The sequence below is a fragment of the Westerdykella ornata genome (assembly GCF_010094085.1).
Source record: "Westerdykella ornata strain CBS 379.55 unplaced genomic scaffold EI97scaffold_11, whole genome shotgun sequence".
Classification (NCBI taxonomy): Eukaryota; Fungi; Ascomycota; class Dothideomycetes; order Pleosporales; family Sporormiaceae; genus Westerdykella; species Westerdykella ornata.
Genome location: NW_022986861.1, coordinates 595,913 through 617,523, shown reverse-complemented (window position 1 = coordinate 617,523; position 21,611 = coordinate 595,913). Strand labels below are relative to the sequence as shown.

At 53.4% G+C, this 21,611-nt stretch overlaps 9 protein-coding genes across 9 annotated transcripts; 5 read left to right on the top strand and 4 right to left on the bottom strand.

The window, feature by feature from the left end:
- Positions 1-318: 318 nt before the first annotated feature.
- Positions 319-1,296, top strand: EI97DRAFT_53526 (HAD-like protein). Its single transcript, XM_033802893.1, has 4 exons — positions 319-452; positions 510-571; positions 621-952; positions 1,008-1,296. The coding sequence occupies exons 1-4, from the start codon at positions 393-395 to the stop codon at positions 1,286-1,288; spliced, it is 735 nt and encodes a 244-aa protein (XP_033653792.1). The 5' UTR covers positions 319-392; the 3' UTR covers positions 1,289-1,296.
- Positions 1,297-5,018: 3,722 nt separating this feature from the next.
- EI97DRAFT_53490 (uncharacterized protein) lies at positions 5,019-7,748 on the top strand. The gene is made up of 2 exons (XM_033802892.1): positions 5,019-5,533; positions 5,592-7,748. Exons 1-2 carry the CDS (start codon positions 5,276-5,278, stop codon positions 7,656-7,658), a joined length of 2,325 nt encoding a protein of 774 aa, XP_033653791.1. The 5' UTR covers positions 5,019-5,275; the 3' UTR covers positions 7,659-7,748.
- On the bottom strand, positions 7,749-8,151 carry EI97DRAFT_53485 (uncharacterized protein). Its single transcript, XM_033802891.1, has one exon. The coding sequence runs from the start codon at positions 8,058-8,060 to the stop codon at positions 7,839-7,841; it is 222 nt and encodes a 73-aa protein (XP_033653790.1). The 5' UTR covers positions 8,061-8,151; the 3' UTR covers positions 7,749-7,838.
- Positions 8,152-9,717: 1,566 nt separating this feature from the next.
- EI97DRAFT_433654 (adenylyl sulfate kinase) lies at positions 9,718-11,184 on the bottom strand. Its single transcript, XM_033798435.1, has 3 exons — positions 11,143-11,184; positions 10,708-11,042; positions 9,718-10,648 (listed from the first exon to the last, which is right to left on the bottom strand). The coding sequence occupies exons 2-3, from the start codon at positions 10,713-10,715 to the stop codon at positions 10,003-10,005; spliced, it is 654 nt and encodes a 217-aa protein (XP_033653789.1). The 5' UTR covers positions 10,716-11,042; positions 11,143-11,184; the 3' UTR covers positions 9,718-10,002.
- Positions 11,185-11,799: 615 nt separating this feature from the next.
- EI97DRAFT_458734 (translation machinery associated TMA7) lies at positions 11,800-12,280 on the top strand (the record flags this gene model as incomplete). Its single annotated transcript, XM_033800936.1, has 3 exons — positions 11,800-11,818; positions 12,000-12,092; positions 12,186-12,280. 3 exons carry the CDS (start codon positions 11,800-11,802, stop codon positions 12,278-12,280), a joined length of 207 nt encoding a protein of 68 aa, XP_033653788.1.
- Positions 12,281-15,073: 2,793 nt separating this feature from the next.
- On the bottom strand, positions 15,074-16,865 carry EI97DRAFT_377766 (lariat debranching enzyme; the record flags this gene model as incomplete). Its single annotated transcript, XM_033795628.1, has 2 exons — positions 15,074-16,654; positions 16,707-16,865. 2 exons carry the CDS (start codon positions 16,863-16,865, stop codon positions 15,074-15,076), a joined length of 1,740 nt encoding a protein of 579 aa, XP_033653787.1.
- A 967-nt stretch (positions 16,866-17,832) lies between these two features.
- EI97DRAFT_53385 (uncharacterized protein) lies at positions 17,833-18,945 on the top strand. The gene has a single exon (XM_033802889.1). It carries the CDS (start codon positions 17,969-17,971, stop codon positions 18,551-18,553), a length of 585 nt encoding a protein of 194 aa, XP_033653786.1. The 5' UTR covers positions 17,833-17,968; the 3' UTR covers positions 18,554-18,945.
- Positions 18,790-20,384, top strand: EI97DRAFT_450563 (zinc finger protein-like protein zpr1; the record flags this gene model as incomplete). Its single annotated transcript, XM_033800291.1, has 3 exons — positions 18,790-18,936; positions 18,990-19,782; positions 19,834-20,384. 3 exons carry the CDS (start codon positions 18,790-18,792, stop codon positions 20,382-20,384), a joined length of 1,491 nt encoding a protein of 496 aa, XP_033653785.1.
- On the bottom strand, positions 20,192-21,323 carry EI97DRAFT_53383 (cyclophilin-like protein). Its single transcript, XM_033802888.1, has 2 exons — positions 21,089-21,323; positions 20,192-21,035 (listed from the first exon to the last, which is right to left on the bottom strand). The coding sequence occupies exons 1-2, from the start codon at positions 21,098-21,100 to the stop codon at positions 20,550-20,552; spliced, it is 498 nt and encodes a 165-aa protein (XP_033653784.1). The 5' UTR covers positions 21,101-21,323; the 3' UTR covers positions 20,192-20,549.
- Positions 21,324-21,611: the final 288 nt, after the last annotated feature.

The following is a 21,611-nucleotide window of genomic DNA, read 5'->3' as shown; positions in this document are numbered from 1 at the left end:
GGATCGATAATCCGGACCCGAACCGGGAGCTCCAGCCGAACTCCTCTGCTAACCTACTGAAAGACCACCATGGACGCCTTGCACATGGCAAAGTAATCCCTCTACTTAGACAGTATTGTAGCCTTCTGGCGAGTTTCGAGCTTACCAGACGCAAAGCAACGGGAATTAGGCCTGCTACTTCTTTCAAGGTTTGCTATAAATGGTTCCTGCCCCAGGGATTCTGGCATCCCATTGGACGGACGGCATACCGAATCCGGCAAGTCTATTGCTGAATCATCGTCTTTTCTTCGTACTTCGTACCCTAAAAGCATACTTACATTTGCCATCGCCGGTCTCTATATATAGTGAGAGGGCCACTGCGGTACTCCTGAAAGGCCATACTCGACCCGAAGATGACTGTCGCCGAACCTGAATTTGCTGCGGAACCGGAAGTGGTGACCTGCCATGGCCTTGTAAGTCGCCTCAGTACAACACGCTAGAGGTAGGGCAGTGTAACTGAACTAAAATAGCTTTTTGATATGGATGGCACGATAATAGACTCCACCGAAGCAGTCGTCAAAAACTGGCAAAAGTACATTGACTGCCATACATCCGATGACAACTTACTAACCGCGCCTCAGGATCGGACGGCAGATAGGTGTAGACCCCGAGGTGATCCTAGCCACATCACATGGACGACGCTCCATTGATGTGCTTCAAATTTACGAACCCAAACTAGCCAACTGGGACTATATTCGCGAGGTTGAGGGAGTGCTCCCCAAGGAGTTTGGAGCAGATGCCGTCGAAATCCCCGGATCTCGAGCGTTGCTGGAACAGATTGACCAGCGGTCAATACCATGGTGTATCGTCACCTCTGGGACCCGCCCTTTGGTAACAGGTTGGCTGGATGTGCTGAATCTTGCTCATCCCCAGAATCTGGTTACTGCCGAAGACGTCAAGATCGGAAAACCAGGTATGAGTGTCGTGAAGTGTGTCAGATCGAAATCTTCGAGGCTAACAATTGAAAGATCCGGCATGTTATGCGTTAGGTGCTAGCAAGCTGAAGCTGCCCAAAGCCAATCCATCTATTCTGGTCTTTGAAGACGCTCCTGCTGGTGTTCGTTCTGGGAAGGCTGCTGGATTCCGCGTAGTTGGCCTTGCCACGACGCATTCGATAGAAGAATTGATTGACGCGGGTGCTGACTGGATCGTGAGGGACATGACATCCGTTCGCCTCGAAGACTGGGATGAGACCACAGGCGAAGCACGGATTGCGATCCATAATGCTTTGACTCGAAGCAAGAATTAGAGAATAGACAGCGCTCTTACCATGCAGTAAGCATCATGCATGGTACTTCACTGCGCCCCACTCCGACCGCTGACCTTGTGGAAGTCTTATGGCGCCGATGGAAAGTCATGTGTACGCTTACAGGCTCTTCATAAATAACACGAAGGGGACACTGTTCCATTGCCGGAGCGATCACGAATGCGGGCATCTCTGCTCCTACTCTCCGCCATAACTGCAGCTGCATAAGTTCGAGGACCCATAGCGCCGAGTCCCGACTCTTAAATTCAACACTTCTTGTATTGCTGTCATGACCGCTTTGCGCGGTGGATTTCCAGGTCCGACCCTATAAATATCGGACCCGTATATCTGCTTGTTCTACCCTTGCGTGTACGCAGTGTAAGCGACCTTGTCCGCTGGGCGTGTGTCTCTAGCAAACTCTTGTTCAAATCAGATCTCCGCAGATATTGAATACAATGCATACTTCTACGTCTACCTATTTACACAGTACTCCTAGGGCAGCCATTTATCATCCCTTCATCTCACTTCATCCCGAAGCCAGCAGTGGCCTCACAAGCGGTCGGTGTGTTGCATCGCGTCCTAGTCTAAGCCACAGCGAATGTCGCTCATTTTCCGGAACGCTTACAGGTTGCAGTGCAGGTGGGGACTTACATGGAGGCAAACTCTAGACCATTACACATGGCTCCTCTTCATCGACGTGTACGCCTCGCGCGACACCGTGACCATGGCGACGGAGCAGTCGATCGGACGGTAGGGATGCCGACCGGGCCGTCGTGCTCGCTCAATATGTGTGGAAGACTGCGGGACTGCTTTGATGGGTTGGAGAATGGACCCCTCTTGCTGTGCGACCAGCTGCCTGCTACGCATCCGTTAGCTGGATGGATCCATGTAGCTCTCCTGAATTGTTTGGCGCTGACCTTAGCCTAGAGATGTACTTGAAATAGCAGTGAGCGTAATCAGAGCGTCGTCATTAGTTATAGACATGGGAACATCTTCATCCTCCGTAGGGCCATATGTGAAGGTGATTTGTCCTATGGGTTAAATTGTACAGGAGCCGACCGTATTTCCCTAGAATACGGCGGTCCCAAGGATCCAGAAGGAATTCACTGCATGTCCTTGATTTATTGAGTTCTAGCCGTCTCAGTGAGAGGGTATATATATGGACCTTTATATAATAATGCTTTGCAGATTACCAAATTCTACCTGATTGGTACGGAAAGATTGTACGTTATTTCAGAAATGCTCTCTATGCGCTATATCTGACTGTTGCTCAAGGGACGACGCACCAGTAGCGTACTCTTAATATTCCCAATGCTTACATGTTCCACCATCCACCTATATATTAGTCCTTCTGGCAATGAAGACCGTAGGGAAGCCATATCACTATTCAGGTCCGCGTTCAATTCTTTTCAAGGAGTCACTGGTAGGTGGTTTCCACTCTATTGTACACCGAGGTAGGGATAAGCATTTCCAGTGTTGTTCCTTGGTTCCTTTTCAACTTCAGCACTATCTTCACGCTGGCTTCTGTCCATATGCGTGATTGACTGGGGTTCTAAGCTGATTTATGCTCGTTCGACTAGTTCAAAGAATCCATGGTTAGCGGAACGTAGAAATACGTGTACGGCGGCGGGCTATTCGTCTCTACAGGAGACAGGACGGCCTCTGGTTGGCTAGGGCTAGAGCTAGGGAGCAGTCACCTCGCTCCTTTTGTTGATGTTTTCGTAAATGAACCCTTTGTGCATGGCATCTTCCAGCCCTTTTTCGTACCCGCAACTGATATGTGCTACGGCTCGGATGGTTAGGCCGGTAACACAACCATGTGGTCAGTGAGGGCGTCTGTGATCATTGTAGCTTTCACATGGACCGTATGCCTTACCATACCACGCAGATCTCGTGCGCTTGGTTTCCAGTACCTCTCCAGGTGTCTCCTCTATCTTCTAGCGGCTTGGCAGCATGTTGTTGTTGTTGACAGTGGCTCCTTCCTCCTCTACGGGCGATTGCCTGTGCGGGTTCCAAGGTTGTCCTGCTGTTCAACGCCGCACACACTTCCAAGATTCTGTCCTCAGTTTCGCTCGTCATTCTCTCCTGCACCACACCTTGTTCCACCCAATTTGAGCGCAGGATTTGACACCCTATTCCTAGGGCTATCCAAATCAGTGGGCCAGCTTGGTGACGGCCCTCCGAGTCTACATCTAACACCACCCAATCCACGGCTCTATCAGAATCACCCGATGCCCTCCAGCTTGGAGCAATGCCTGGATATGGCCTTCGTGAACGGCGATCACGGCAAGTCGCAGCACAGCAGCGAGACCCGATCAACGTGACAGAGACGAGGACTTAGTATGACCAGAACATGCTCTCGAGTGACACCATGGCTGAGAGATCGATGTGCCGTCTGCAAGGTACGATGCAGACCGCACCAGCTCCGGTCGCCGATTTCCGAGAGCCAGAGTCGATGGCGTCGTAAACCCCCTTGATTGTGCAGACCTGGCGGGCAGGACGTTGCACGAAGCTGTCGTCACTACAAGTCCTGATCGAGATGTGCGGCGCCAGAGGTCGAAAGGGACTTCCCATTGTGTGCAATGAGAGCCAGGCATTGGGGCAGACAAGAGCACAGCGCTTGACGTGTTGCCGACCACGGAGTGCAGTGAGTTGGGGATTGCCGCCCAGGTGTGTGCTAGCCTACGGAGTAGTAGCGCCCGCAACCTTCTTGTTTGGCTGCGCGCGTCTCACAACTAGCAGGCGTTGCGTTGATCAAGCAAAAAACGGACGGACTACGATCTGCGTTCTGCATCCTCACGGACCGCTCTCTCGCCGCCCACCACCGATGAGATTCTCCGACGAATGCTCAAGCCTCTCGTTTCTTCCCATATCGTCACCCTCACGGTGCAATCCTCGCCGCACATCACTTGGATTCGTGTGCTCCTCCGCAGCGGTCACGGCGCACCGCGATCTGAGAGGCTCGCGTAACAAAGAACAACTGGGCACTGGTCGTTCTCCTCCCGCACTGACTGGAGCAGATCAGCCGCTGGCTTCCCACCGTGGCCCAATGGGCGATGCAGCGGCTGCCTTTCCCCTGCTTCCCGAGGGCCTCGTCGCCGACGCCTGCGCCAACAGCTCGCTGCCCACCACAGCCAGCCTCGTTGGGCCTGGAAGTTCTGCACAGGGTCTCGAAGCTGTCGAATGCGGCGCCCGTTTGCCGCAACAGGGCGCCATCTCTCAGAGCGGGGAAAGTTACTACTGTGTACACGCTCACCACGGTCTCGCTGCGACACACCACTCCACTACTGGAATTCTGGGATTCTGGAGTTTGGGGAGGGAGGGGGACGTGGAGGGATCCAGGATGCGCAGAGCACAAGGCTTTTTTTGGGACGGCAGCGGACAACGGACAGGCAGTTGCGGTGGCGCGGACCACACTGCCTTTCGTTCGGCGCGGGTCGACCGTGGTGGTGTGCTGGGGCTGCGCTGGGGGTGAGAGGACTTGGGGGCACACACTGCTCCAAGGCCGCCAGCCGCATGCCGCGGGACCGCCGTCGCAGGTGTGAGCAGGCCCGGGCCTTCTTCAGAGAGGTCTTCGCCGCGCTCGGTGACGGCTCCTTCTCCTGATCTTGTCCTCATCCCGCGCCTCGCTGCGTCGCTCCACCATCACGCTCGCTTCCTCGCACTCCGTTCCTGCTTTCCCAGCCGCCTTCTCCCGCTTCACGCCCTAACACTCTCTTAGACTTGTTGCTTCAACGTTGCACACTGCCATGTGTTGACCGTTCGTTATTTCCACTCCTCCCCAGGGACCTCACTCGTTTCGAAGAAAAATAGCCGTGCCGTCATTGATCGGCAGAATCAACGCCTTGCTACCCGCGCTTCCCACTGTCCCGCCGTTGAGCTCTCCAGCGTACGGCCTAACCCCCGAGAAACATCACCTTTGCTGTTCCTGTGCCGTTACGGTGCACTGCTATTGCTCCGATCGCGCTGCGACCGAGCAGCGCGCCGAAGATGCGTTCCTTCGGTGTCAAGATACCCTCGTTTTCGAGCACGACCGAGAACTCTTCGGCACAGCAGGCAGAGCGCGTTGCGAAACCCCTGATGGCTACCGTTCCTAGGCCAGGCCCCAATGGTCCCGACGTCAAACCCCGCCTTACCAAGGAGCAACACGACATTCTCGAAGCACACTTTCAGCAGCAATCCAAGCCCACCACTAGCGTGAAGAAGGGTTTTGCTGAGAGTCTCAATGTACCAGTAGACAAGATCAACGTGAGTGTTGCTGAAACCGCCGTGTCCCAATTCTCTTCGAACGCTAATTGTCGCACAGAACTGGTTTCAGAACCGCAGGGCAAAGGTAAAGCAGGACCTGAAGAAGCAGCAAAACCAATACAATATGCAGATGGGCATCTACGGAACACCCGCAGTAGCCGACGCAAATTCTTTACCTGCTTCAACCAACGTGGAAACAAACCCGCCGCCGCCGCAACAGCAGCCGAGAAGCCAGGATCTCTATCCACCGAACAATGATGGTCCGCTGAATGGCTTACCACTGCAGAACCTGAACGGACAAAACTTTGACCTGACAATGCAACTTCCCATCCATCAGCCGCGTTTTGACATGCATGGTCTGCGCTCCATTCCTGAGACCGACCGCACTACCCCGTATGCGCCAAATGCTGTCATGGAATCCATCATGGCCGCAACTGCAGGTGCTGCCGGATATATGCACCAGCAGTCCGTTTCCATCCCCCAGCAAGATCCCAACTTCATGTATCCCGGAAGTGTTACGCAAGTGTACCCGGGTGACCTCGCCTTGTCCCTGCCAACCTCTCTACCGAGCCATTCCGTGCCAACGATTGAATCATTTAACGGAGGCCTGACCGACTTGAACTACGGCCCCGTCATAGTACCCGATCCATCTGGATCTGTTGATGTGCAGAACGGCACGGGTTCGACGTCATCTGAACATTCACCCTTCACAGGTGTGTCGTCTACCACGACCACAAATTCATCAACCGGCCCGACTGCTTCATCCGTGAACTCAGTTGCATCAGTCTTCTCTAATTGGACCGACGATCAGAAACCGCTGTCAGAGATACCGCATGGCAGTGAGGGCGAGGACGCCTTCGATCCGTCCGGCTTCATCATTCCTCAAGGCCCCACACCTGATGAAACGATACCTTTCTGGGTTCAACCCGGTCACAACCCAGCCTTCAGTCAACGGGAAATGTATCAACAGACCAATGCCTCGATCCCGGGCCAAATGTCTCCTCCAGACCAAAGTGAAGATCGAAAGCAAAGCATAAACCAAGTGGACGGCGATGCATTACCTGTCTTTGCGGACGACGCGTACTCACGGCGAAACTCATCCACCACCAATCTAGCATCCAATATCGAAGCGATTCATATACAGAACAATCGTACTCCCGAGGGCTTCACGCAGCCTAGTCAGCCTCTGAGCATAGCCGCTAGGCGTCAAAAGCGACCAACGGCATTGAATTCCAACACGCTAAGGAGCGCTTCATTTACAAGTGGCATGTCTTCCCCGGGAGGAAACAATGAGCAAACCCTGCGAAGGATCAGGTCTTCCACATCTGGGCTGTCCACCGCCGCTGGTCGAATTCAGAAGCCGAATCCTGGCTCGGCACAACGTTCACCGATGGCTATGAGCTTCGCCGAAGCCGCTGCTTCTCCAAAATTTGCCAGGACTTTCTCCTCGACCAGCACGGCCACACTAGCACAAGGCGGAAGTTTAGCACCTCCCACACCTCTGACTCCGAACGAGATGGGCCAGCTTTCCTATTGGCAAGCAAACAGCGGTCTAGGAAACCACGGTTTGCCCGACCACAGCAGTCCGGAGAGCTTCAATGCAAGGTACTCCATGGAGCCTCCTTTGACGGGCAACTTCGTAACCGCTGGCTCTTCTCCGTCAACGGAGGCTCGCGTGGTCCCGGGGAGTCATTATCGTGACACGCCGCCGCAGTCCGCGCCTGCGACCCAACAGGCGTTTCCCCAAGTTGCGTTTGCGCCTCACCCGCCGCCAATGATGAGAAACGCTTTCCACTCGACTTCTGACCTCACCATCGCCCAGCCCAAACCTTCACATTTGAGAAGGCCGTCCTTGCCAATTACCACTCCGTCCCAACTAAGCGACCCGTACCTGCAGTTTCCGGTGTCCCTTGGAGACATGTACAATCAGAACCTGGGAGAGCTATCGCTGGACAGCTACACCCACAACGTGCCCTTCGCGCCGCAAGCCACTGTGTCAGACCTTTTTGTGCATGAGTACGCACCACAGCAAGTGCCAGTCTCAGAACCCTTACGACGGGTCACCACCGAGCCACAACAAAAGAGTTATGTTTTCGCGAATCATGGCCCTAGCGACTTCAAGTGAGCGACCCTTCCAGCATTGGCAAAATTGGATGCGCATTGTATTGCTCAGATGGGAGCCGACATCTCTGCGATGGCTGTCGACAAGCGACGCTTCCATCCTTCGAGTGTCTTATCGTATTTGATTTCTTTGGATTTTCGTGGAATATACCCGAGCGTATCTCGCTTGCACGTCTATACTGTCTTAAGCGCCTCCATTCTTGTCATTCTTCCATCTTTCCACGCAGCCACAGTTATCGGGACAAATAAAAAGGGACCTTCGGTCAGTGTCTCTCTTGCTTATTTCCTGGGGTGATATATCGCGGAAGCATAGCCTGGGGTTTGGATATACGACTACATCATGAGCTGGCTTCCCTGAAGCTAGCGGTACTACTAATCCTAATACTCCCTTGTCGATGGCTTTCATTTGGTACGGGTTTCACGGTTTCAGCGTTTTCCTTTGTCGGCTTGCACGTTCTCTTTTTGCGTCACGTTTTTGCGTTTTGGGCGCCGCGTTGCATTGTTGGTCCGCACGGGACGTGGAAGTTGGAGTACCGTAATGGTGCATAGTGGAGGGCTTGTACCTGCGTCGCCATCGGGGCTGAGCGATGGACGATATCACACGAGGAGCATGTGCTCTCGGTGATGGGGGATGTTCAAGGACTGGGAAGCAGAAGAGGCCAACGATGAATCAAGAAGCTTTAGGCTGGTGTGAGGAAGCTCTTGGCTGTCGCCGCCTAATTGCGTATTTTTTCTTGCACATATGCCACCTTTTGATGCTCCTCTTGATCGTGCTGTACTTCTGCGAAGGATGGCCTTGTCTTGCCTCTCCGATTTGAACATCAGATTCAAGTAGTTTTGTAGGCAACGCCTATCTCGATGTACAGAGCAGCCTAGTTAGAGTAGAAAGAGGACGAAACATGAGGCCTTTTCGCCTTTTCGCTCATATTTTTTTTCCTTCTTCCCCTCTCTTCTAGGGGTTCATACTCTTTTTTGCACCGTGTTGGATCTTTTTGTGATCTATGTCCTTCTTTTTGTCTTACATTTCCCGTGTCAACTTCCTTCTCCTTTACGGAACTTTCCGCTTCGTTGCTTTTTCTTTTTTCCCTTGACAGACTGGCTGTCCCATTCGGGTGGCGCCGCAAGGAAAACGGGAAACCGGGTACCCGGATGAGGCGCGGAAAGAAGATGGACGGCCCGAGCCTGGAGGGGTCAACTCGTCGGTGGCGCTTGACGCTTCAGCTGAGAGGGGGGTATGCTAGGTACAAGTACGGGTAAGTAGATTTGTGCAGATCTACTATAGTAGACCGTAGGCACGGGTGTGTGATCTGCGCGGCGGATCGATGATGGGATCGAGTTGAATTGTCGATTGGGGTTGACTGAATGAATGGAGTTGGAATTGAGCACAAGGACTGGGTGGAAATGCGGCCGATTTTCGGGAGCATGAAGGGGATATGATTGGGAGAGGGGGGGAGGAGGAGGAGGAGGTGGTGGTGGTGGAGGTGAAGCCGATGGTGGACTTGATTCCCGGCTTCGAATGTCGATGAGTGAATATTTTGTGGGGTTGGGCGAATCGCGGGAAGGGGGTGGGTTGGTTGGTTGGCAGGGCGCGGGGAAAGGGCTGGGGAAGGGACTTGGAGTATGGGGGTGATAGGGGTTATGGGGTGGTTTGTATTCGTTATGGGCCGGCCCTTTGGGGTGGAAATGCCCATGGAGAGAGACGTTGAATTGTGATTTGCAGACGGAGATGTAGCGGGTTGGCTGCGTAGGTGTATGATGGACCGACGGCCTTCTGGTTCCTACTGCGAGTATAACGCACCAACCATACTCTTTCCCCTCTCCCCTTCAGGCGGGCAATTTGCATTGTGTTTGACGGACTGCTAGGGCAAACCGTGAACATGCCACGAGCATGATGGGAACGATAGATCTGCGGCAAATTGAAAGTGTATACTACGCTCGGAGCTTGCAATTGACGTGCCTCTGCCGCCTTTATGTGCAATGGTCTCAGATGTTTGCAGCAATGATGGACGAGGCTCGATTCGAGGAGTCTTGCGGTGTTCATCTAAAGCATCGGTGGTTATGGGGTGAGAGTGTTCTGTTACGATATGGTTCGCTCTTGGATGTTTGTGTATATACTTATCCCATCTAGGTTCATCTGGTCATCCTGCCAAAGCTACATATCTCCAGTTGATAGATGGATTGAGGATCTTCCGGAGACTTTTTAAATGGGTTGCCGATAATGCGGGATACCGTGTACGTGCCTTATCAGCCATCAAAGTGGTATCAGTCCAATCCTTCAATCCGTTCGATTCTCCATCAATCCATTGCCTACAATCCGTGCAATCCAATCCCATCCTCCCTCAACCCCCTTAATTTCCCACCTTCCCCTCCGCCTTCCCCACCCCCAACAGCCCCCTCGAATCCAGGTACTCGACGATGCGCCTCACGGCGTCCTCGACACTCTCCTCATGACTCCGAATCACAATCTCTGCATTCTCGGGCGCCTCATACGGCGCGCTGATGCCCGTGAACTCCGGAATCTTGCCCTCCCTCGCCTTCTTATACAAGCCCTTCGGATCCCGCTGCTCCGCCACCTCGAGCGGGATATCGACAAACACCTCGATGAAGGGCAGCGGCTCGTCGTCCGGGTGCGCCGGGTTCACGGCCGCGTGCAGCTCCCGCGCCACGAGCCGGTCCTTCCTGTACGGGCTGATGAAACTCGTAATGGCGATGGTGCAGCTGTCGGCGAAGAGTTTCGCGACCTCGGCGATGCGCCGGATGTTCTCGTTGCGGTCCTTCTCGCTGAACCCCAGGTCTTTGTTCAGGCCGAAGCGGACGTTGTCGCCGTCGAGGCGGTAGGCGGAGAGGCCCAGGTGCAGGAGGTGTTGCTCGAGGGCGGTCGCGATGGTGGATTTGCCCGAGGCGGAGAGGCCCGTGAACCAGATGGTGAGGCCGCGTTGTTGGCGGTATGTGGTGCGCTCGGCGCGGGTGAGCGAGGGGTGCCATGTTATGTTGCTGTTGTGAGAGGTGAGTGAATTGGAAACGTGGGAGGGGGAAAGAGGGGTGTGAGTTACGTTGCCATGTTTGCTATTTGCTGCTGGAGATGGATGAGAGGTGCTTTTTGGTGACAGTGAAGGTAGGACGGAAGGTTAATGAAGGGATTTCGAAAGGCTAGGAAGAAGGAAGTAGACAAGGTAGAGCCGAGACGAGGCCAGAAGAGAAAAGGGCTCGAATAAATGATTTAAAGTTATCCAGATCGTGGGGGAAGCGAATTGCGTGACTATGGAATAAAAAGTCCGAAACCAGGAACATCGATTTTAGCGCAAGCACGTCATCGGCTATCGAGTTGATCGTCCGGGGAGAGTTTGGCCCTGACTTGTCAACTTGAAAAAGCTTCGCTCTGAATACCCTGGTTATCTGGTAAGAATAGGAGTGCCAGGATGGCTTGCTATAGTGGGGTGGGTTATAAACGGGATCTTTCTGTGGGATTTGGAAGAAGAGACGCATACAATAGTTCCGATCGGAAATGTGCCCGACATGAGTTAAGGCCGATGATCCGTTTCTTTCCTATAGAGAAAAAAGAAGATTGAATGACCACCCTTAGCAGCCTTACATTCCATCACAGGAAAACCATCAGACTGTAGTACTCCGAGGCCATAAGAAGCTCCAAAAGCGAAGATGTTGTCGTTGAGCACGTTTCCGAGATAACTTTCTATATCTCCTCGTTTCCTCCTCATATGAGTTCCCACATTTGATGCGAAACAAGGATGGAGCTGGAGTTGCTCTGTGATCCTCAACACTGGAAACCAGCTAGGCATATGATGTCTACTACCTAGCAGTCATCGGCGATTAAGATTCTATACATTCTTTGAACACAAATTCTCATCTTTTCATCTCATCTCATCCCATCAATTCAATCGCAACCCCTCCTGCGCCACACACCCGCCACTCCCTCTGCCCCACCCCACCACGCGCCACACTTCAGTCCAGCCCACTCACCGCCCAACCCAGCCCGAGTTAAGCGCCCGCCAAATCCCCTCGTCCCCTCCGATCAAAACCAATCTCACGCCGAGAAAGCAAAACCCTCAAGTAGACTGTACAACTCCCGCAGACAAAAGCACTTCCTTCAAAAACCCGTATACCACCCATCCCCAACAGCAGCAGCCATGCCCTCCGGACAAGGAGGTAGGTCCCCCCTCTCCCACTCCCCTCCACAACCCTTCTTCTCAGTCCCCTCCCCGAAAAACACCCCTCGCCGTCACAATCCCTAAGTATCACAAACGCGCAATCCTTCCTGCAAGAAAACACCTTGAAGAAAAAAAGAAGGAAAGAAAATAAAATAACAAGAGCTAACCCACCTACCCAGCGGGTACCAACCCGATCCACAACAAGCAGAAGAAGAAAGCCGCAAAGGAACTCGACGAGGACGACCTCGCCTTCAAGGCTAAGCAGCAGGCCGGTACGTCGTCATTCCCCTTCATCTTCGTCTTCCTCTCCGCCACCACCCCCCCCTTGCCACCAGTCGAGATACTAAAGTAAATTCTTCGCCCAGACAAGAAAGCACGCGAAGCCCTGGCCGCAAAGGCAAAAGGCAAGGGCCCGCTCAACACGGGAACCCAGGGGATCAAGAAGTCCGGGAAGAAATAGGGATGCTGCCACGAACTACGACTACGACTGCACGATCGTAATACAACCTATGTTTCCTATGATAGCGATGTGAGGGACGGGCAACGGACAACGGGCAACGGACGTCGACACGTGGGGAATATGAGGGGAGGGAGGGAGGACGGCACAACTACGACGTGGGACGGGAGGGAAGGACGACATGTGGCTTGAATGAGTGCGGATACCATGGGTTGTTTTGGCGAGGGCGTATATAGGGAAATGGAAATATCATTTGGATGCCGCGGACGCATGACATGATATATGTTGCTCCGTGGTGCATGCGTGCGAGGAAGATGTTGTGCCAGCATCTATGCTGTCGATCTCGCGTGCGAGACTTATTGCTTTCTTCCCTGTGTGTCGCCTATCTCACGCGCATCTCCCATAATGCGAGCAGCAGGCGGATGCGCTTGATCAAAATAGGTAAGGTAAGGGCAGATATATAGTTTTCGAATCGATATTATATGCATCTATATCATGTCTTTCATGCAAAGAAAGGGAGGGGGTATCAGAAATTTATGTCGTGGCTACCATGCAAAAGGTAGAGATTAGAGGAGAATGGCATGCTCGTCACCACAAATCCCTAACCGAGTGTAATTCAACCCAACCATTAGCGTAACGCATTCCGCCTCGTCTCTTGCCATGCTGTCCTCGGTAGGGGTACCGCGGCCATGGGACTCGTGGACACAACATCTTGCGGATTCTTGGAGCCTGGAGGCCGCGTGACGGGGTCGCCACGCGACTCCGCGGAAGAGCTTGATAAGCTTGACGAGAGTTCGAGAACCACGACGAGCGCCGTATTGCGTGGGAAATTCGTATATGGATAGTGGAGCGCTGGAACAACGCCCGAGACAAAGGTCCAGAGTGCGGCGTGGCCACCACGTGACCGTCAACTGTGGTCGTGTGCAGGGAAAGCGCATTTCCTTCGGTCGTCGGCGGGGATGTTTCATGGAACTGTGGCCGGGAGACGCCCGATGGATGAGACGTCAGCACTCGGGAGTCCAGTATAGGGGCATCAGCGGTGCATGCCCACGATGCGTGGCAGTCAGCATCCGAGAGACCAGGTCCAGCGAGATCCCAAAGAAATCACACAAGGGTAGTAAAGGCGCTCAATCAGGAATGCAGAGAAATCCCTTAGGACCCATGGCGGCTTTTCCTATGGAACGTGAACCTTCTCTTGATGCTCGAGTCACCCTTGGACGTCGGCCGTGCTGACGAGCTCTCCGGAGGACTATTCGAACTTTGCGACGACGACCGCCTGTGCGACTCCTCGGCCAGGATATCCTCCAGCGAGACGTTGAGGTGCGGATGCGTATAAGTCGGTGCCTGAGAAGGTTCGAAGATCTCGGTGAACTTGGACGTGGCCATGGTGTGTTGGGACCTGGGTTGTATGATCCTCAGCCGAAGGTAAGCGACAGTTGTATTGTGTTGTAGTCGATAACCCTACACACAGTCGTTGCAGCCGCTGAAGAGTATCCCGAGCCAGATGCCACTCCTCAACAGAAGGGAAAGTTGGACTATTTGTACGTGTCCAACTATCTGTGGAGGGGTGAAAGTACCGGTCGTGTGGCGATCACCTGAATCGGATTTAAGTTCTGGACTTGGAGGGCGAGATGGAGCTACCCGTAGAGGAACAGCCGAATGCGAAGTGGGGAGCGAATGAAAACGGGCGGTGTAGGGAACATAAGGATAGGAGAAGTTTATGGGGAATAGTAGAGGCCACGGCGCAGGGGGGAACAAGAGGCGGATTATAAAGGCCCATGGCGAAGGGGCGCCCAAAAAGGAGCACGCGGACTCTGTCATTCTTGCGGCGGGGTCAGGGTCCAGATACTCCAGGGTCCAGCGCGTGCCGATCGCGACCATTCGAGAACGAACAACGGCAAGGCGTTGTGTGCAGGGAACCCGGTCCTGGCTGTTGGTGGAGAGCATCCTTGGATAGTACTGTTTAATAAACTTATTGAGTTAATCAATCATTAGTACACAGTATTGCCCGCCGCGGACACAGCCCGAGAGAATTCCTATAGCTACTGTAGCTCTTTCCATTACATCTGACCGCGTGGAGTGACAGTCATGTGCAAAAGGAAGTTGGAAGCCCTGGAGAGCGTATTGGCTGTTCGCGCAGCTGACTAACAATAGCCATCGATCCGAAAGAACTTGGTGAGGGTGAGGGTGAGGCTGGGCATTCTTCGCCGAGGGCTGCCGCAGTCGTCGAGCCCATAGAGGATCGGCAGTAGGTCAACCCCGCTCCATACTTGAAATGTACACAGTACTACTTGTATAGTAAATGCAAGCAGAGCGACTGCGTGTCCATCTGCAAAGACTTCAAATCCTTCCAGCGTGTCCGCATGCTGGCGCACTGCGCAGTGCAGGTCGTGTTCTTCGTTCACGTGCCGTACTGGAACGGACTGACGCTCCGGCCAATGACGTAGTTTGCGCCCAATTCATCTGTCCGTCATCCTCCCATGTCACAGTGTCACTCTTCTGGCCGTCCCGTCTGACTTCAGCACAGCCGCGCCGCGACCGCATGATTGGCTCTTTCCTGTCATGGTGTATTGGCGAGGCCCAATTCCTGTGTAACGACATCATTGTGCGCCTGCCATGCATCCCAAGTACGGAGTACACAGTAGACAGATATCTTTTCCCGGACAGCTTCCCCGCCAATAGCATCCTTCGAGGGCCTGTATCATTCCCACAGCTTACTCGCACCCAAGTAGGTGAAATAGGCGCAGTACTGTGTACTTCGTCATCCGCGGATCACGTCCATGGCCGGTCCTGTCATCACCAACGCCCACGGCCGCGTCCTCCACGTCCACGTCCACGCCCACCTCTGTTTCCCCTGTGCGACCCTCCGCGTCCGCCTCGTCCCGGACCCCCTCGTGCTGAACTACCCGACTCAGGTCTTGGGCCTCGCTGCATTCTCTGCGCACGCTCTTCGTCTGTCGCATCAAAAGGATTGTCGATTTGCAGCAGTGTGCAGAATCCCCGAGTGTGCGGGTTCGTGTACTCTTGCGGCTGGCCATCAACGCGAATGCCCATGCTGGCATCATAGACCGGTGCAGTGCACTCAAAGTCCTCGGGTATCTTCATCTTGCCTTTTTTGACTATGTTCTCCTCCACCCATTCCATCTCTTGCTCAATCAATGGTCGGTAATACGCGTCTCCCTTATCCGAAGGAACCTGTGCTTGCAGATCGCCCACTTGCAGGTCCTTTGCAAACACTCGCGTGATCGCAAGCCACTCCTTGTCATACTCAAGATGGAGTGGCCGCTTGATGTCGCAGGGTTCGCTGGGAGGTATTTCCAGCAGTTGGAGAAAGTGTCTGTTGGGCAAGCATTTGTCAAGCGCTAGGAAGTGAGTCGTTGTATTCGTGATTTCTGTTGGGAACGGTAGTCTCTGCACATTTTCACCACTTGTCCGTGGTGCGAAAGATTCTGGGAGAAGCCTTCTTATCTCATCAGGAACCTCATTCTTCTTTTCCGTGCTAGTCTGGACAGTCGCTGCAGAGGTTCCGGTCGCTGCGGGTGCATCGTCCTCGCTCATATCGAGGTCTATCTCGGCATCATTCTTATTAGAAGGATTAGAAGCGGCATTTGAAGGCTGGGGTTCTGATAGCGTTTCGTCATCTAGGTCTAGGTCAATCTCGGCCTCATTCTTGAGTGAGGCTCCGGGGGCATCATCCATTGAGCCCAGATGGATCTCTTCGGAATTGCTCGCTGTTGGAGGTTCAGACTCCTCCTGAGGGGCAGACGATGCAGCCTTCTCCGTGGTCTGGTGTTCCCAGACAGCCGAATATCTGGCATGCATGTGAGCACTAAACCAGTACCGCGGGCGTAATCTCTCGAGGACTGCAGTTGCAGCAACACTTCCCAACGTCCCATCCTTGGCCTCTTGCTCAAAATATGGCTTGAACCTGAAGAGCTGTCGATGGTTCCCTTTCCACTCCATGCCGCGTGGCCAGTCGTGACTCAGTCCTATGTCGACCTGGGATCGTAACTGGAGCAGTTTCCGCGTGTCCAATTCCCGGACGTGGTATATCGACCTGATATCGTCCTGGTTATATGGAAGCCGCTCGTAGTGGGGCTTCTTGTAATTGTAGCCCTTCCATATTCCGGAGAGGCCAGCAATACGGAGAGGACCCAAACGGATAATGTTGGCAGCTCCCATGTAGTAGATTCTGGGTGCAACCCAGCCACCATAGTACAGTTCCCACATGTAGTTGCTTGCTTCATGGTTGCCACCAATGAAGATGGTAAGATAAGGTGCAGTACGAGCTCCAGAGTAGTACTCGTGGAAGTCATGCATATCATAATATTTCTCCGGCATGGCAACTGCTTTCAGGTCAAGTGCACTGCGTACCGCCTGATTGCCCGTCAGCCCAAGCTCAGGGTGGTTATGTTTTGATCTCACTTACCTGAAAGTCTCCCCCGATAATCAGCAAATCCACGCCTGGCCACTGCTTCAACTCGCACGCCTTGGCGACGGATGCATATATGGAATGCAAGGTGCCGTGACCGCATCCTTCGACAGCTATCCGCAGACCCTGCGTCGCTAGTAATCCTGGGGAAGCCATTGACACGGTTCATCCCCCAAGGTGGAGTTTTTCAGATTTTGTTGTGATTGTGGCTGTTGTTAGACGCGGAAGGAGTTCTCAGAGCTGGTAGGGATTAACCGGGCCCCGACGGGTCGCTCACACGTGAGCGAGTTTTTGCCCACAAAAACACCCGTTACGTAGTAACGGGTCTACAGGCTCAACGCAAATTATAAGCTCAACGCAAAAATCTAGAAAATACAGCGCAACGCGTATATCTAGACATTTTTAATTTTAAGGGGGTGTTCGGTTTCAAAATTAAGGATCTCTTGCACGGGCTTTTTAGCTGTAATGGAGGCGTAATGGGGCGTAATGGGCGGACTGTTTAGTTATCTAGCACATTAAGGAGTAATGTTTTGATCCTAAGGCCTCCTAGGAGATAATAGGCGGACTGTTTGGTTATCTTTTGTCCCTTAGCCCCTATTAAGGAGTAATTTTCTTCGACCGCGCCTAAATCCCTGCACCTGTCTGACCGCCTGCCTTAGTAGGTATAACGTCCCTAGGATCTCGCCTATTACAACTAACTCCTTAAGGGTAGTACTTTGTAATAGGCAAAATCGCAGGATTGTACACTGCATGCTATACTACATCCAGCGCGTTAAAAACTCCTATTAGAAAATACTGCCGGCACCTGTACGGCCCGTGCGAGAGATCCTTAATTCCCAAACCGAACACGCCCTAATACATGCTGCACAATAAAAGTACATGCTTTTACCTACGTATTGCAGCTCTTAATTTTTTTAAAAAATAAGCGTGTTGCGTTGTTGCGCAAGCTAGAATTTGCTACCTTATAATTACGCAGTTTCTGCGCGAGATTGTTGCCCCTAGTAATTTGTATGCAATTTGCGTTGAGCCTGTAGGCCCCCTGCGCAGCAGGGGGCATTTTCCGCAGGAAAATTCGATTATATAATCGACCCGTCGGGGCCCGGTTAGCGTGATGCCGGCGATCGGCGTTTAGATCTGAACAGGGGCGGGGACCAGGATGTGTGCATCACGTGAGCATCTCAAAGCTGGAAGACTTTGACTTGGCACATAGATACTTCAATCTAATACCTCGACCAGCGGTAACACAGTATACACGAGCGATGGCTTTCGACGATCCAAGACTCAAGTATCTCCGGGAAGCAGCACGTATACTCGCTGTCTCATCGCCGGCAGTATCCGCAGAGCTGGGAGCAACCAGAATCAGGCTGCTTGAAGAACGAGATGCTGACCTCGAAGCAACACCGAAGGAGCGGGATGCACTCCGCCGGGAACTCTGCGTTGCCTGTGGAAATCTGCTGCTTCCTGGTTGGTCATGTAGTGTCGCGCATGAGAGTCGCTCCAGGAATCCTATCAAGAAGAAGGAAGGGGACGCGATGGAGATGAAGCCCAGATGCGAGAGCGACCTGGTCTATACATGCCTCAGATGCCACCGGAGAACCGAAAAACAGCTTCCACTTCCACCACCAAGGCGAACTCAAATAGCAGGTCGTCCCTCGAGAATCAGCAAACCAGCGCCCATGGCCCAGTCAGACGGTGCGGACAGGAACAAAGGCATCAAGACGGCCAACGCAAGCAGTAAGCAGCGAGCCAAGGCTCGGAAAGGCGGCTTGCAGGCTATGCTTGCAAAGAGCAAGAGCCAAAACTCGACCTCCCAGGGACTGGACCTGATGGATTTCATGCAATAGCTGATCGTGGTTATCATCAGATTAGATGGTAAGGCTGAGGTGAAGGGGTCGGGTGTTGGTGACGCCTAGAGGCCGCTAGAAGCAACGCGAACCCCGCCAACCACTGCGGGGCAAATCTTTCGCATTGCCTCAAAAAACACCCGTGGACCTGAACTCGCCGCAATTTTCAAAGAAAACCAACAAACACTCCAGTCAGCACGCACCATATACAGGAACCGATTTGGAATATCTTCAATATGGCGCAGCAGCACAAGAGTCTTGCCGAAGACCTTTTCGAGGACATGGGCCGCAAGGTTGCCGAGGCGAGCGCAATGGAAGCAGATGAGGATGGCAACAAGGTTGTCGATGAGATTGAGAGCTTGTGCATGAACTGTCACGAGCAGGTAGGTACCCGCTATGCTTCCTGCACTTCATTGTAATCTGACCACCATGCCAGGGCACAACGCGTCTTCTCTTGACCAAGATCCCCTTCTTTCGCGAAATCGTCATCATGTCATTCGACTGCCCACACTGCAATTTCAGGAACAACGAGATCCAATCCGCAGGCGAGATCCAACAGCGCGGTGTCCGGATATCCCTCAAGGTCGATAAAGAGGAAGATCGCAATCGGCAACTCGTCAAGAGCGACACCGCGATTTTCAGAGTCGAGGATCTGGATCTCGAGATGCCGGCTGGTCGCGGTCAACTGACAAACGTGGAAGGCATATTGACTATGACTGCGCAAGATCTGGAGCTGAAGCAGGACGAGAGGAAACAACTAGTGCCGGAGGTCTACGAGAAGATCCAAGGTATAATAGACGCTCTGCGCGAGATGGCCGCTGGCTCGAGATTGCCCTTCACCATCACAGTCGACGACCCAGCTGGCAACTCATCCATCGAGCCTTCACCACAGGACAAGGGGTCAAAGTATCAGAGGCATGATTACGCGCGCACCACTGCACAGAATGAGGCTCTTGGCCTTGCAGACACATCGGAGGAAACGACAGCAGTAGAAGCGCCGCCCACTGAAATCCGTCCCGAATATCACGCAACTTCGCTATACCCCAAAGCGCCGGAGCAACCCATGGTGAACAATGTCGACGACGACGAGATTGTGGAGAACCAGGTCTACTCGTTCCCAGCACACTGTCCCGGTTGCGCAAAGTACTGCACCACCAACATGAAGATGGTGAACATTCCCTACTTCAAGCAAGTGGTACTTATGAGCACAGTTTGTGATCACTGTGGCTGTAAGTTTCTCTCGGTTACATTGCCCAGTATTATCACTAACTTGGTACTAGATCGGAGTAATGAGGTCAAGACCGGTGGCGAGGTTCCCGAGAAGGGTCGTAGAATCACTCTATCAGTTGAAACCAACGAGGACCTTTCCAGAGATATTCTGAAGTCCGAGTCTTGTACGATGGCTTGTCCAGAGCTTGAGCTTAGCGTTGCTCCCGGCACCATGGGTGGTCGTTTCACCACGATTGAAGGCATCCTAACCCAGGTTCGGGATGATCTCCGTAGTCAGATCTTCGACATCGGCGACGGCGGTGACTCAATGGACGCTGGTACCAAGGAGAAGTGGAATAAATTCTTCGACCGATTGACATCAGCCATCAAGGGCGACGTCAAATTCACCATCATCCTCCAGGACCCCTTAGCTAGCAGCTATCTCCAGAGCTTCACAGCGCCCGAACCCGATCCGCAGATGAAGGTAGAAGATTATGAGCGCACTGCCGAGGAGGAGGAGGAACTCGGCCTGGCAGACATGAAGACCGAGGGGTATGAGGAGCCTGATACCGCCAAGCCGACGGATACGACCGAGACGACCGAGACGACTAAGGACGCGTAGGACGTACACGACTGTTATCATCTTTTCTTTCACTTGTTCAGCCTGGGGCGGTCGTAGATATCAAGGCCTCGAAGCCGTATAGAGCATTTCTGCATGTTCCAATTTATGTCACTCTTCATTGTCTTAGCATCCTCCAAACCGCTTTGTCGTGGGAATGCCAGATCGTCATCCTGCTAATGGATTTGCGTGTATTGTGATGTTCTTGATCTCAACGCGCTCTTTCGGCCTCGACTTCTTGTCCACTTCGAGCTTCTCCAAGTCGTCCAGCACCTCATCCCCTTCAATGACCTTTCCAAACACCGTGTTCTTGCCATCTAGATGCGGCGCGGGGGCTAGGGTGATGAAGAACTGCGAGCCATTGGTATTGGGGCCTTTATTCGCCATACTGACGATTCCACGGGCGTTATGCCTAAGAGCTGGGCGGATCTCGTCCTCGAACAGGCGATCGGGTGTATCGTAAATCGAGGTGGAGCTCTTCGACTTGGGATCCGAAGCTGGGCTACCAGCTTGAACGATGAAGTTGGGGATGATACGATGGAAAGGGCTGCCGTTGTAGAAATCGGAGGCGCACAGGGCGAGGAAGTTCTCGGCAGTCTTGGGGACAGACTCGCAAAAGATCTCGAGCTTCAGGTCGCCTTTGGTGGTGTGCAGCTGCTCCGCTGTTAGTCCGAAGCTTGGAGAACAAACGGAAGTTGAACACTCACCGTGACAGACATGCTGGCAATTCAATTCAATGCCCGTCCCCAAGGCCTTGAAAGCAGCTCTATCCGGAGTCTCGTCGAAACTGATGGTCTAGCGGGTAACAATAATTCGGAGCCTTCGTGTAGTTGTCGTTCTTTCCGGCGGTGGCTGGCTTTGACGTGGGCGGCCGCGGGTGTTCAGCTCGACGCCCCAAGCGAACGGACCGCTCCTCCACCTCCGCTTCTTCCCTCAAGGCCCTGCATCGCTCGCTCTCGCGCGCCGCACGCTGTCATTGTCGCTGGGGATCATTCTTAGAGTCTGATTCTACGGCGTCCACAGGCCTAGGTCTGTCAAAAATTATTATTACCCAGCCGTTCTCGGGCAGATCCCCTTCGCTATCGCCGCTCGCCATACCCGCCAGCCCTACGCATCTGATACAGCTCCAACCCCCACTGCGCCGTCGTCTATAGATCTGCACTCCTCACGCACTGTTGCTGCTGCACCTCGACCTCGATCGCGGCCCGCCCGCCGACCCTCTGCCTGACA